Genomic DNA, 13,683 nt, shown 5'->3' with positions numbered 1-13,683 from the left:
ACAATTAAAAAATGCTAATAATCAATTTCTTTTAAACATGGACCGGGTATGTCAATCTGAATATCCATATTTATTAATTAATAGGACGGGCAGAGCGAGGCTTGAACCCATGACCTAACCCCAAGTTCCGACACACAAGATGAAGGGAATGACGTTGAAGCAATACTTAGTTGGCATTGATATTTAATAACAGTATTTTGAGAATAGATTATAGATTATTTGTATTTGGAAACTACAAAATAAGGAGTTTTGGAAAAAGCAACTTCACATCTACTATATCCAAATGCACTTTTATTATAGGGGAATTGGCCAGAATACACTTTTTTAAAAAGTTTTAAAAGAAAATACACTTTTTTAAAAAAAATTTGTCAATATACACCATTGGGTAGACCAAAGTGTTGGTCGACCACCATATATCTTGGTCAACCACCTCATTTTTCAAGGTGGTCGACCAAGCTTCATTGAGTCCTCGGTCGACTACCATGTAAATATGGCCGACTACCTCCTATTTTTTCATGGTCGACCACCCCACAAAAAACAACGCGGGCGACCCTAAATATGGTCGACTACCCATATTTATGTCACTTCATTTTATTTTATCATGACTTGATATTGGTTTTTCAAGGGTTGTTGACCACCTCCAAATACTCAGACAATAACAAAGAAGAAATGAGGCGGCGGAGGGAACGGATGTTTTTCAAGGGTTGTTGACCACCTCCGAAGCTTATGATTTTCTTTGCCCCCAATTTTTAACAACCCTTTTATATATACATATACAAACAGATATATTCAATGGGAATTTTTATATTCCTATGTGATCAATCAATGAATCAGCTTCTTTGATGACTTGATATTGGTTATGAAGATAGGTGTGTACATACGATGTAGTCGACCATATTAAGGGTCGCCCGCGTTGTTTTTTGTTGGGGTAGTCGACCATAAAAAAATGGGAGGTAGTCGACCATGTTTACATGGTAGCCGACCGGAGACTCAATGAAGCTTGGTCGACCACCTTGAAAAATGAGGTGGTCGACCAAGATATATGGTGGTCGACCAACACTTTGGTCTACCCAATGGTGTATATTGGCAATTTTTTTTTTAAAAAATGTATTTTCTTTTAAAACTTAAAAAAAAGTGTATTCTGGCCAATTTCCCTTTATTCTAACTCATAAAATTACTAATTCATCCTTGAATACAAGTGATAAGATATACTCGATGTCATTGTACATAGTAAGTATATTTTTTCAAACTCCAAAAAACTGATTATATGACTATAATAATATCAAATATCACAATTAAATTTAAAAACTATTCATCTACAACACGTTTTTTAATTAAAAAATGCTAATGACAACGTCATTAAGAGATTAAAACATGCTAAAAAAGATGGTAAATGGGGTAGTTATTTTCTAGGAGGTGGTTGATTCACATTAAGGTAGGTGGTAAATGGGGTAGTTATATTCTAGGAGGTGGTTGATTCACATTAAGGTACAAATATTATTGCATGTTTTACTCTCTTAATAACAACTCTAAGGGGTTGTCATTTGCATTTTCCTTATTAATTATATGATTTTATTAATATTTTTATTTATATAAAGCGCATAATCTATTTTTAACACGTAAATCCAAACGTCCATATATTGTTTAACGACTTACTATTATCATTTGTCTAATAAAATATATTTATACAGATGTTTATTTTTTCTAAAAAAAAAAAGTTATTAATTTTTTTTTAAAAGCTATACAAATGTTTATTTACAAAGTATTGAGAATAAGATTTTATTCTAATATTTTATAATTGACTTTTACAAGTTTACAATTGTGTTGAAACATATGCTAATAACGATATCCTTTAGGGTTGTCGTTAATTAGCATTAATGTATTGTACAAAGCGATTAACGTTCATCTTTAAAAGACGGTTATTAAAAAGTAGAGTATTTTTACACTTTAACAAGACTTCTAAAAGGTGTCGTTGAAAACATCCTAAAATTTGATTAAAATTTCTCTGTTTTTGTAAATTATCTCCTAACCACTCTTAAGACTGATATAACAACAACAACAAACTCAATACCACCTGAATAGTGTATGAGGGAGGTGAGATGTAGACAATCATTCCCCTATCCGCGAATAGAAACAAGTCATTTCTCCACCTAGAGTGAAAACACTCACAAGAGTAGAGAAAGTCGTCTCTATCCGCGAATAGGTCTCTTAAGACTGATAATGAGACCTAAATTGAACGGGGATTTGATTTTCTTAGAATAAGTTGAACACGAATTCCTCTCGGTTTATACGAATTCTTTCTAGCGCGTAAAAACAAAGTATATCATTTATTTTTTATTATTTTATTTGATTTTATTTTTTATTAATTTTTTATTTTTATTTTTTATTTTATTATTATTATTATTATTATTTTATTTTATTATTTTTTGTTTTTATTATATTTGTATTTTTTTATTTTTTATTTTTCTTATTTCTATATACAGCTGTATTAAGTGAGTCAAAAGCAAGCATCGAGTTATTGACGTCTTGAATACCGCTTAGAGCTTAAATTGAACTCAACGCATGTTTTAAAACTCGTGAAAATTTGATTAAACCATTATCATAGCGTCGGTTTTTTTTTTTTTTTTTTTTTGTGTATTTTATTTAACTTTTTTTTTTTATTATTTTTAGTTTTTATTATTTATTTATATATTTTTTTTACTACTTTTGGCCAGAGGTCCCTTTGGAAACAATCTCTTTATCCGTCGAACAGGGAGAAGGATGACTTTCTCTACTCTTGGAAGTGTTTCACTCGAGGTGGAGAAATGATTTCTCTCTATTCAAGGATAGAAGAAAGATTGTCTACGTCTCTTCTCATACCCCATATACGTACGTGGAATTGGGTATAACCAAATTGGGTATTATTGGTTATAGACTACGAACATGTCTACATTTCCAACTGTTTCACGGATTTGGGAGAACTAATTATGATGTAACTGCTTAAACTCTAAAGACTTTATTTAAGTATGCAAATATCATTCGGGTGGGCCTAAACGACGACTCAAACCCAAAAATCTTTAAGCCGACACCCGTCTTTTATGTCAAAGATGTTCACACATAAAAGATGGGTTACAACAACCCCACAATTGATATTATCCATACACAAAGTGAATGATAAACAACAGTTTCATAAATCTCATCATTCGATAGATGCACAATTGTCATCTGATATGAAATAATCCGGATAATAGTAGTATATCCTTATGTAGATTTAAAACACATGTATTGAACCACACCAAATATCAAAAAACGCAGTTCATATACTGGTATGGGGGCATATATATATAATGGACTACAAAACTCATAGTAGTGAAGTCGAGTCATCAAAAGCGCAAAATGAAACCGAAATTGGTACATTATTCTAAAAACAAACACATGTTACACAAATTATTATTTTACTAACAAGCCGCCAAACTGCAAGTAGCCTCTGTCACACCAAACTCAAACCCCCTTTATATATCGGCAGTACCATGCACCTCCTGCAAGTATTTTGTGACATAAAATCAGCACCATGAGTATATTGGGGTTGCGTTCTAACTCTGACTAGTCAAAACAGTAACAAATAAGCAGGAAGTGAACAGGTCAAATGGGTCTAAACACCCATAGTGTAAAATATTCTCATAAGGCCTACTGAATCCATTTATTCAACAAGGTATATAGTTTTTGTAACCATATTTGGTGCACTAATTATTAAATAAAAATAGACAAAAAGTGTTCAGACCCGGCCCAACCTGTACAATAATTATCCTTGATGACCAAGCCACAGTAAAAAGGAAATTACCTTGTTTTCAAGTACCGTTCCATCTGGAATTTCAAGCTTCTCTCCAGATTTTGCAGCAACCACCACTTTACCCTGGAGTATTTTTATACAAGTGGTAGAATAGTAAATAAAAATGCATAATTTATTTATTTTATCATAAACGCACAAGACCATCCTAAAACAAAAGGATAAGTCTACCACTTAGCAAGATTGACCGTCTAAATAACTGACTAACAGAATCTTAACAACTTAATAATATTTACAGTCTCTACCCTGTAGTTCTATTATTTAAAGAAGAGCCCCTCTACTTGGTTTTTTACTTTAGTTGACCATTATAGAAAGTGAGTTGATGATACCTTGAGAACAACAGAAGATCCAAACCAGACATCACCAGAAACCTTCAAGCTATCAAGCTCAATTATACTGGGGATCGACTTGAACCGCTTCAAGAAGTCACCAACCTAAGGAAGAGGATCGAGTCAGTGGGTTTCAATGTTTCAAGGTCAACTAGATATGAACTTTTGGATAATTGCTCATAAAGTAGTATCACCTTTTTGAATTCGGGACCCAATTCGATTGAAGGGTTTTCGGGATTTGTCCTAGCTGGGTTGCGAACCACATAGCCATCTTTTTCTGTGTATAGATCGGACTGCATTACAAGACCGGTGTCAGTTACAAATATATTCCAGTAAAGTATCGTAAAATACAAATTAAATTAATAAATATAAATAAATAAAGATTCAAATGAAGATGATAAACCTGAACAAGAAGCAAATCTGAACTTGCTTTCACTGGTAGGAACCGCGATCGGGGGACATTAACACCAATGGCATTATCAAAAAACTGGCCATAAGAAAAGGCATTATAAAAATTGAGAGCAAAAGAACTAAACATTTCAACAGAAATTGATATTAATATTATCATTATCATCATTAGGTATATTGACTAACAATATTCAGGATGATATACCTTGATTGCAGCACCTGCAGCAGTTTCTAGCTGGAGAACTTTTACTCCATTGACTTCCTGTAAACCATATTAATATTATATATTTAATAACTAATATAAATAAATAAAAAACACATAGTAAAGTGGTATTTGGATGTACACTTTGAGAGAAGATGGAGAAAATACCTTTGGATTCGGAATAATCTCCATCTTAAGTGCATCTGCTTGCACAAGTCTTTTAATCGCATTCAAGTTCACCCACCTGGAATAATAAGAGTATATGAGTATTCACTTCCTACATGAAACATACACACATTTTTATGAGAATAACTCGCAAGTTGTTGGTGTTGAAGATTTTGAACTTCTCAATTGATTTGAACTCATTGACCTGTCCACAACAAAAGACCAGAATTAAGACCCCGAATGGGAAATTTGTTAACATGTTCAATTTGTTTCACACCAAAGCATCATAAGTTCGGTATCAGATAATTCACACTTTATTACACATATCACATGTGACATGTGATTAAAAAAGCATGTGAAATGGAATCTGTCATCAATCTCAGTATCTCAGTACTATTCTATATCATGTGCTTTTCTCTGTTTTTTTGCTATTGCAGCTATGAGATTCAACAGATTATGACCTGCAACTCAAAGTAACAACTTTGACCCAGCAACTTGGATATGTAAATTTAGATTAGAACTTATTTTAAAGACCATATGGCTTGAACATGTTATAAATCAAAATTATATTTATTGAGTATATAGTTTATGCAAGCAATTTATTGAGTATATAGTTTTGATAGCCAGCATGCCTAAATCATTTAATTAATAAAAATCGGTTTAATAAAAAATTTATTAGTTTATGCAAGCAATTTGACACGGTATTTCATTATAGAAAGAATTAATTGTCAACCAACCTATTTCGACTTATACAAAAGTTACCGATTTTGGCCAGTTACCCGGTCAGCTCATTTTGCCGACACAACTTATAACTAAATTTCCAATTCCAACTAACAGATTTATTCCACTTTTCATAATTTATAAAAAAATGAAAAAATTTAAATTCTTTGAGCTAGAGCCATGAGAAATGGTAATAGGAAAAACGAAAGAACCAAAACTCACATGTTCATCAGGAACTTGTGCAATTTCAAGAAGCTGCAGCAATAGAAATAACAAATATGAGTCAGTAACAGGAGGATATATTGGTTAGATGTAAAAGGTTACATAAATTGAATGCGTGCAAGTGTAATACGTTAAGCAACACAAAGTGATACTAGATACACACCTGAACTTTCCCATCGTACGAAATTAGAGTACCACCTTTCACATCAGCCAATGTTTTGGGTGTTACCTGCGAACTCAAAAACGTCAAATAGGACATAAGTGATAAGTAAATGAACAAAGCAACACTTCAAAATACCTCCATGCAATACTCATTCTTGTTCTGGATCAAGTGATTTAAGATTTCTATGATAGTGAATTAAGAGGTACAAAGTTGAAAGCAATGCATATTTTCAAATAGTTCTCTAAAATTAATTAAAGGCGAGTATATATGATTACAGAAAGTAAAAATCCTGGTAAGGATACTCAAATCAACTACAGCTCCCAAGTTATCAGAATTGGCAACGAAGACGTATTCCTTGCCCTGTGTTGAAAGACGCAACGATACTAGTAAACACTAAATTAAATATACGTGTTATATACTCAAAGTAGCAAAAAAAAAAAAAAATTAAAAATAAAAACCTTTGACAAAAGAGCTTCGAGTTTGCCACTGTTCATCAAGGATGGGAAAACATCACCATGCCCTGGGGGGTACCTTTAGATATGTACGACTTGTTAGTCCTTAAATATAATGAATCAAAAGTGCAATGCACAGCATAAAACAACTAATAGATACAAAATGCTTTCCATTTAGTATATTGTACCAAAAAGGATGTTTCATTAACAGATCTTCACAACCAAGTAAAAAGATTATTCTCCATAAATGTGAAATATAAATTCAATAAAAAGTCCATTTGTTTGACTTACCATCCATCCTTGCCAGTTTCTCCTTTTGATGGTAGTGGCGAAAAGTCATCAACAACCAATCGAGGATATTGACTCTGTAAAATTTAGGGATAGAAGTCGATCATGGTAAAACTGAAAGTGCGAGAGATAGAAGTCATTATAAAAAATATAGCTTTTAATGTTATGAAACCTGATTGAAGGTGTGAATCTCAATATTTGAACCAGCATATTTTTCAACAATCTACATTGCAGCAATACACGGAAGATGTCAATAAATGGTATGATAAGACAAAAATTATATCTAAAAAATAGAGATTTCAAATACTCACCTTCTGTGTATCTTCATGTGTGTTGAATGAGTTCATTAAAAGCAATGGTACATTGCACCCATACTTCTTGTTGAGTGACTGTTAAAAAAGTAGAGGGTTATGTTTTCAGCAGAAATCACAAGACTAAAGTAATCTGAATGGAAGCGTATATCCATCTTTCTAAAGGTGAAGTACCTCAAGTTGGATGACAATCAAGTCTAAAAAGGTTAATCCATTTCGGACTTCAATGACAGATCTGCAACACCAAGATGATGTCAGATACCAAAAAATAAACACAAATAGAAAACAGCCCGGAAACCCCAAAAAATTTTGCAATTTTGATACCAACAGCCCATGATGCATCAGTCCAAGCAAGTTCAAAACAGAAACGATGCATGATTAAAGATAAAAGAAGCCTTAAAACAATAGATTGCATAACATGACAGACTTCACATTGACTAGGCCAAGGTACAACTATTAAGCTCTGATGCCATTAGGCATGCTGGCTATCAAAAATAATAATTCGATCAGTGCAATGTTTTGTAGCAGTAGACAATTTTTTCATTCAGGAAACAATATTGGATGCAGCCTCTATGTATGGCAGTTGCTTTAGGTACAGGAAATGGAAGTAACATAGGGACTAAACGGGTAGCAAACTTTGAAAGGTGCTGGACTTAAAAGGCAACTTGAATCAATAATCGATAACAAGCATTAAGATCTATGAAAATGAGCCACAGGACAAACTATACAAAGATTAATAGTCTATAGTCTATACCAATAAGATATCATGAGTGACAATGGAACTAAGACGGTAATTAATTAATTTATTAATTAATTGCCAATCACCGATAAGTAACAAGAAAACACATACTTTGGACCAGTGCATCCCATTGTTGTCCCCAAGCCACCATTAAGCTTTAGAACCACAAGCTTATCCAATAGACTCTTGGTCGAAGCATCATCTGCCACAATTAACACAATAGATACACATAAGTGATATACATCAAGCATTCACTCTAACATAAATAAAATAAGTAGTGCCAAATCGCAACGTGGATAGAGTAATTAAAACATCAAATCATCACCTTCTGGTAGAGCTGCTAGGCTATCATACGGCACAACGATCTTGTCAGTTGGCGTCTGGATCTTACTCCAATCAACATGCTGCGCTTCTCCACTTCAATTGAATAACAAAAATCGAAGAATTAGATCGTAACAAAATCAATCTTCATAGAAATTCACAAATTCAACGAATCGGATAGTTTTCCTCATTCTCCTTTCATCGACTACTTAAATCACAAACAAATCTACAACTTTCAAATCTTATTTAATAGCTAATTGAATAAATACAAATAACTGAATATGATTACTAACTGTATCTGTCTTATACACTAACGTACTTCAAAAATAAACAAATCAACAATATACATACCAAAAATTAGAATACAGCAAAATAATTCAAAAATATTGATCAATAAATTAAACACAAAATATAATTGATCAACAATTCAACATGCATATATATTGTATGTATACCTGAGATAGCGTGAGACGAGGTTGATGAATCCAGATTTCTCATTTTCACTGCAAAACGTTATAACAGAGCAACAAAACAAGTTCAGATCTATAAAAAATTGTAGTAGAAAAATCAAAAAGTGCGATTTGGAGGTACGAAATTGAAATAGAAAGTTCGAGAAATAAAAACCTGATTTGAGAGAGGCCGGAGACAGCAGATCGGAGATTGTTTAATTTCTCGGTATCAGCAGCGGCCATTGTAGATCAGTGATGCGGATGAAGTTATGGTGGATATATGGATCTAGAGATTTGAGATTTGAGTGATTGTAAGAAATTGAAAAATAGATAGACGTGACAATGAAGGTGGTTATTGGAATTAGATCGAGTGAGTGAGTGATATATATATAGTTAAAAAATGTATTTTTCATACCCACACACGCACTTTTTATTTATTATTATTATTATTATTATTATTATTATTATTATTATTATTATTATTATTATTATTATTATTATTATTATTATTATTATTATTATTACTCCGTATAAATCAAAATCGAATATTCAGGCGAATATGGGTATAACTAACGACGTGGCACCGCGCCATTACTACGCTATGTTCGTTTTTTTATGAAATTAAACCATTCGCCTAACTTTGATTAACCGCTAATCTGGGAATTAATTGTATTTTTGTTTATTTCGAAAAATGAGAAAAAATAAATATGAATATAACTATTAATTTTTTTTTATTTAAATCTAGATTAGAAATAGTTGTTTTTTCAATTTGTCGGTCTCGAGTTATTAGATACTCATCAAGTAAAAAGTGATTTGAGTGACTTGCGAGTGAAACGTCTTTTTACACTTCGAATGATCATGTTAACACATTGAGATAGTTCTTATCGAGATTGTAAAGAGACGATTCGAGAATTCATCTAAGTAGATGGGATCTTGGAGAATATGTATAGGAATAACAAGGTGTTCCGAGACAAGAGTTGAAGTGGCCCGGTGGCCTTAAACGAAATCAAAGTGCTTTCTTATGAGTGGATATCGCAGAGAATCAAAGGTGTGAAAATCGAGTGGATCGAATGGCTAACTAATCCGGAAAAATATGTTCTGTAAATAAGTGAAATGTCCCGTTCATATCGATTATAAACGTTTCATATTAATTGATTTCTTTGCGAGGTTTTGACCTCTATATGAGACGTTTTTCAAAGACTGCATTCGTTTTTAAAACAAATCATAACCTTTATTTTATTGACAATGTTAAAAGAACACCACTTAGATTATCAAGAATTGATAATCTAAAAATATCACACTTACACACGACCAATACATATTGGTTTACAATATTAATATGTTACAACAAAGTAAATCTCGAATGCAGTTTTAAACAATATTATACAAGTATGCTGACACCAAATCCTGTCCATATTTTAGCATGCAACAGCGGAAGCTCTTAATAATCACCTGAGAATAAACATGCTTTAAACGTCAACAAAAATGTTGGTGAGTTATAGGTTTAACCTATATATATCAAATCGTAATAATAGACCACAAGATTTCATCTTTCAATAACATACAATCTGTATAAAAATCATTCATATGTTGAACACCTGGTAACCGACATTAACAAAATGCATATAGAATATCCCCAAAACAGAAATCCATCTGTATTAATAACTCAAAGTACTAAAGCATACCATTTTCCAGTATGGGGGGAATTAGTGCCCGTAGATCTACCTTTAGGATTCGCGTCAATTAGGGTGTCTGTTCTCTAATTCTTAGGCTACCAAGCTAAAAGGGTGATATTCGGTATTCATAATCCAACATAGAATGTAATTTCAAGTACTTGTGTCTATTTTGTAAAACCTTTATAAAACTGCATGTATTCCCATCCTAAAAATATTAGATTTAAAAGTGGGATTATAACTCACTTTCACAGATTTTTTCTTCGTCGGAAATAAGACTTGGCCACTTGTCGATTCACGAACCTATAACAATATGTACATATACATCAAAGTATGATCGAAATATATTCACAACATTTTTTTATTACGTTTTAATGATTTAAGTTTGTTAAGTCAGCAGTCCTCGTTAGTAACCTACAACTAGTTGTCCACAGTTAGATGTACAGCAATATATATATTATCTCGAATCAATCCACGACCCCGTGTATACAAGTCTCAGGCTAGATCACAACTCAAAGTATATATATTATTTTGGAATCAACCTCAACCATGTATAGCTAACTCAAACATTACTGCATATAGAGTGTCTATGGTTGTTCCGAAATATATATATAGATGGGTCGATATGATATGTCAAAACATTGTATTCGTGTCTATGGTATCCCAGGATTACATAACATATGTTAAAATCCATGTATAATACAATATAAGTTAGTTAAGTTATGATTTGTATAGATTTGTTACAAATTTCACGTAGCTACAACAAGCAAAATTATCCAATCTTGTTTTACCCATAACTTCTTCGTTTTAAATCCGTTTTAAGTGATTCAAGTTGCTATGGTTTCATATTGAACTTATGTTTATGAATCTAAATAGAAAAGTATAAGTTTATAGTTGGAAATACAGGTTACAAGTCATTTTTGTAAAGGTAGTCATTTCAGTCGATAGAACGACGTCTAGATGACCATTTTGGAAAACATACTTCCACTTTGAGTTTAACCATGATTTTTGGATATAGTTTCATGTTCATAAGAAAAATCATTTTCCCAAAAAAATAGCTTTTAAATCAAAGTTTATCATAGTTTTTAATTATCCAAACCAAAACAGTCCCCGATTTTACTACGACGGCGTATGTCCGGTTTTACGGTGTTCTTCGTGTTTCCAGGTTTTAAATCATAAGTTAGCATATCATATAGATATAGAATATGTGTTTAGTTGATTTTAAAAGTCAAGTTAGAAGGATTAACTTTTGTTTTCGAACAAATTTAGAATTAACTAAACTATGTTCTAGTGATTACAAGTTTAAACCTTCGAATAAGATAGTTTTATATATATGATTCGAATGATGTTATGAATATCATTACTACCTCAAGTTTTGTGGATAAACCTACTGGAAATGAGAAAAATAGATCTAGCTTCAAAGGATCCTTGGATGGCTTGAAAGTTCTTGAAGCAAAATCATGACACGAAAACAAGTTCAAGTAAGATTTTCACTCGAAATAAGATTTTTATAGTTATAGAAATTGAATCAAAGTTTGAATATGAGTATTACCTTGTATTAGAAAGATATCTTACTGTAAATAAGAAAGATTTCTTGAGGTTGGATGATCACTTGAAATGGATTTGCAAGATTGAAAGTAAGCTAGCAAACTTGAAAGTGTTGTTGGTGTGTTCTTGAGTAGTTGTTTTGTAACTTGATTTATGTATGGATTTATGAACTAGATTGAGCTAGATTTTGATGAAGATGATGAAGAACACTTAGAACAAATGAAGAACACTTGAGAGAGAGTAATTTGATTCAAGAAAATTGCAAAGTGAATGTGTTTGTGGTACTCATCTTTCACGTGAATATGGGGTAGTCATATAGGCTCCATTAGTTTGTTGTTTTGTTAGATATTTCATGCTAGTTGCCAAATTATGGTTTCCACATGTGTTAGGTGACTCACATGGGCTGCTAAGAGCTGATCATTGGAGTGTATATACTAATATTAAATACATTTAGAAGCTGTGTATTGTACGAGTACAAATACGAGTGCATACGAGTAGAATTGTTGATGAAAATGAATGAGGATGTAATTGTAAGCATTTTTGTTAAGTAGAAGTACTTTGATAAGTGTCTTAAAGTCTTTCAAAAGTGTATGAATACATATTAAAACACTACATGTATATACATTTTAACTGAGTCGTTAAATCATCGTTAGTCGTTACATGTAAGTGTTGTTTTGAAACCTTTAAGTTAACAATCTTGTTAAATGTTGTTAACCCATTGTTTATTATATCTAATGAGATGTTAAATTATTACATTATCATGATATTATGATGTATTAATATATCTTAACATGATAAATATACAGTTAAATGTCGTTACAACGATAATCGTTACATATATGACTCGTTTCGAAATCCTTAAGTTAGTAGTCTTGTTTTTACATATGTAGTTCATTGTTAATATATTTAATGACATGATTACTTATCATTTATCATGATTAAACATAGTGTATCAATATTTTAATATGATTCATATGTATTTAGTAAGACGTTGTTATAACAATAATCGTTATATATATCGTTTCGAGTTTCTTAATTCAATAAACTCATTTTTATGTATATCCCTCATTGTTAATATACTTAGTGAGATACTTACTTATCGTAATCTCATGTTAACCATATATATGTCTAGATATATATCATCATGTAGTTTTTACGAATTTGTAACGTTCGTGAATCGCCGGTCAATTTGGGTAGTCAATTGTCTATATGAAACATATTTCAATCAATCTAGTCTTAACAAATTTTGATTGCTTAACATGTTGGAAACATTTAATCATGTAAATATTAATTTCATTAAATATATATAAACATGGAAAAGTTCGGGTCACTACAATACCTACCCGTTAAATAAATTTCGTCCCGAAATTTTAAGTTGTTGAAGGTGTTGACGAATCTTCTGGAAATAGGTGCGGGTATTTCTTCTTCATCAGATCTTCATGCTCCCAGGTGAACTCGGGTCCTCTACGAGCATTCCATCGAACCTTAACAATTGGTATCTTGTTTTGCTTAAGTCCTTTAACCTCACGATCCATTATTTCGACGGGTTCTTTGATGAATTGAAGTTTTTCGTTGATTTAGATTTCGTCTAACGGAATAGTGAGATCTTATTTAGCAAAACATTTCTTCAAATTCGAGACGTGGAAAGTGTTATGTACAGCCGCGAGTTGTTGAGGTAACTCAAGTCGGTAAGCTACTGGTCCGACACGATCAATAATCTTGAATGGTCCATGATGATGTAGCGTGAGGGTACGAAATAGTATTATTTTTACTAGGAAATACGACGAAATATTACACAAGTTTTAATTATTTATTTACAAATGAGATATACCTAAACCTTGCTACAACACTATAGGCAGTGTACCTA

At 31.9% G+C, this 13,683-nt stretch overlaps 1 protein-coding gene across 1 annotated transcript; it reads right to left on the bottom strand.

Moving 5' to 3' along the window:
- Positions 1-3,281: 3,281 nt before the first annotated feature.
- Positions 3,282-8,955, bottom strand: LOC139857372 (UTP--glucose-1-phosphate uridylyltransferase). The gene is made up of 21 exons (XM_071846118.1): positions 8,771-8,955; positions 8,602-8,649; positions 8,151-8,242; positions 7,937-8,027; positions 7,261-7,321; positions 7,087-7,164; positions 6,948-6,998; positions 6,779-6,852; positions 6,494-6,566; positions 6,338-6,395; positions 6,171-6,217; positions 6,036-6,101; positions 5,873-5,905; positions 5,083-5,135; positions 4,934-5,009; positions 4,769-4,825; positions 4,559-4,642; positions 4,350-4,448; positions 4,156-4,260; positions 3,821-3,892; positions 3,282-3,518 (listed from the first exon to the last, which is right to left on the bottom strand). Exons 1-21 carry the CDS (start codon positions 8,836-8,838, stop codon positions 3,492-3,494), a joined length of 1,413 nt encoding a protein of 470 aa, XP_071702219.1. The 5' UTR covers positions 8,839-8,955; the 3' UTR covers positions 3,282-3,491.
- Between the last annotated feature and the right edge of the window lie 4,728 nt (positions 8,956-13,683).

Source organism: Rutidosis leptorrhynchoides, chromosome 7, assembly GCF_046630445.1.
Source record: "Rutidosis leptorrhynchoides isolate AG116_Rl617_1_P2 chromosome 7, CSIRO_AGI_Rlap_v1, whole genome shotgun sequence".
Taxonomy (NCBI): domain Eukaryota; kingdom Viridiplantae; phylum Streptophyta; class Magnoliopsida; order Asterales; family Asteraceae; genus Rutidosis; species Rutidosis leptorrhynchoides.
Note: the sequence above shows the minus strand (reverse complement) of the source record. Positions and strands in the feature narration are given on the sequence as shown.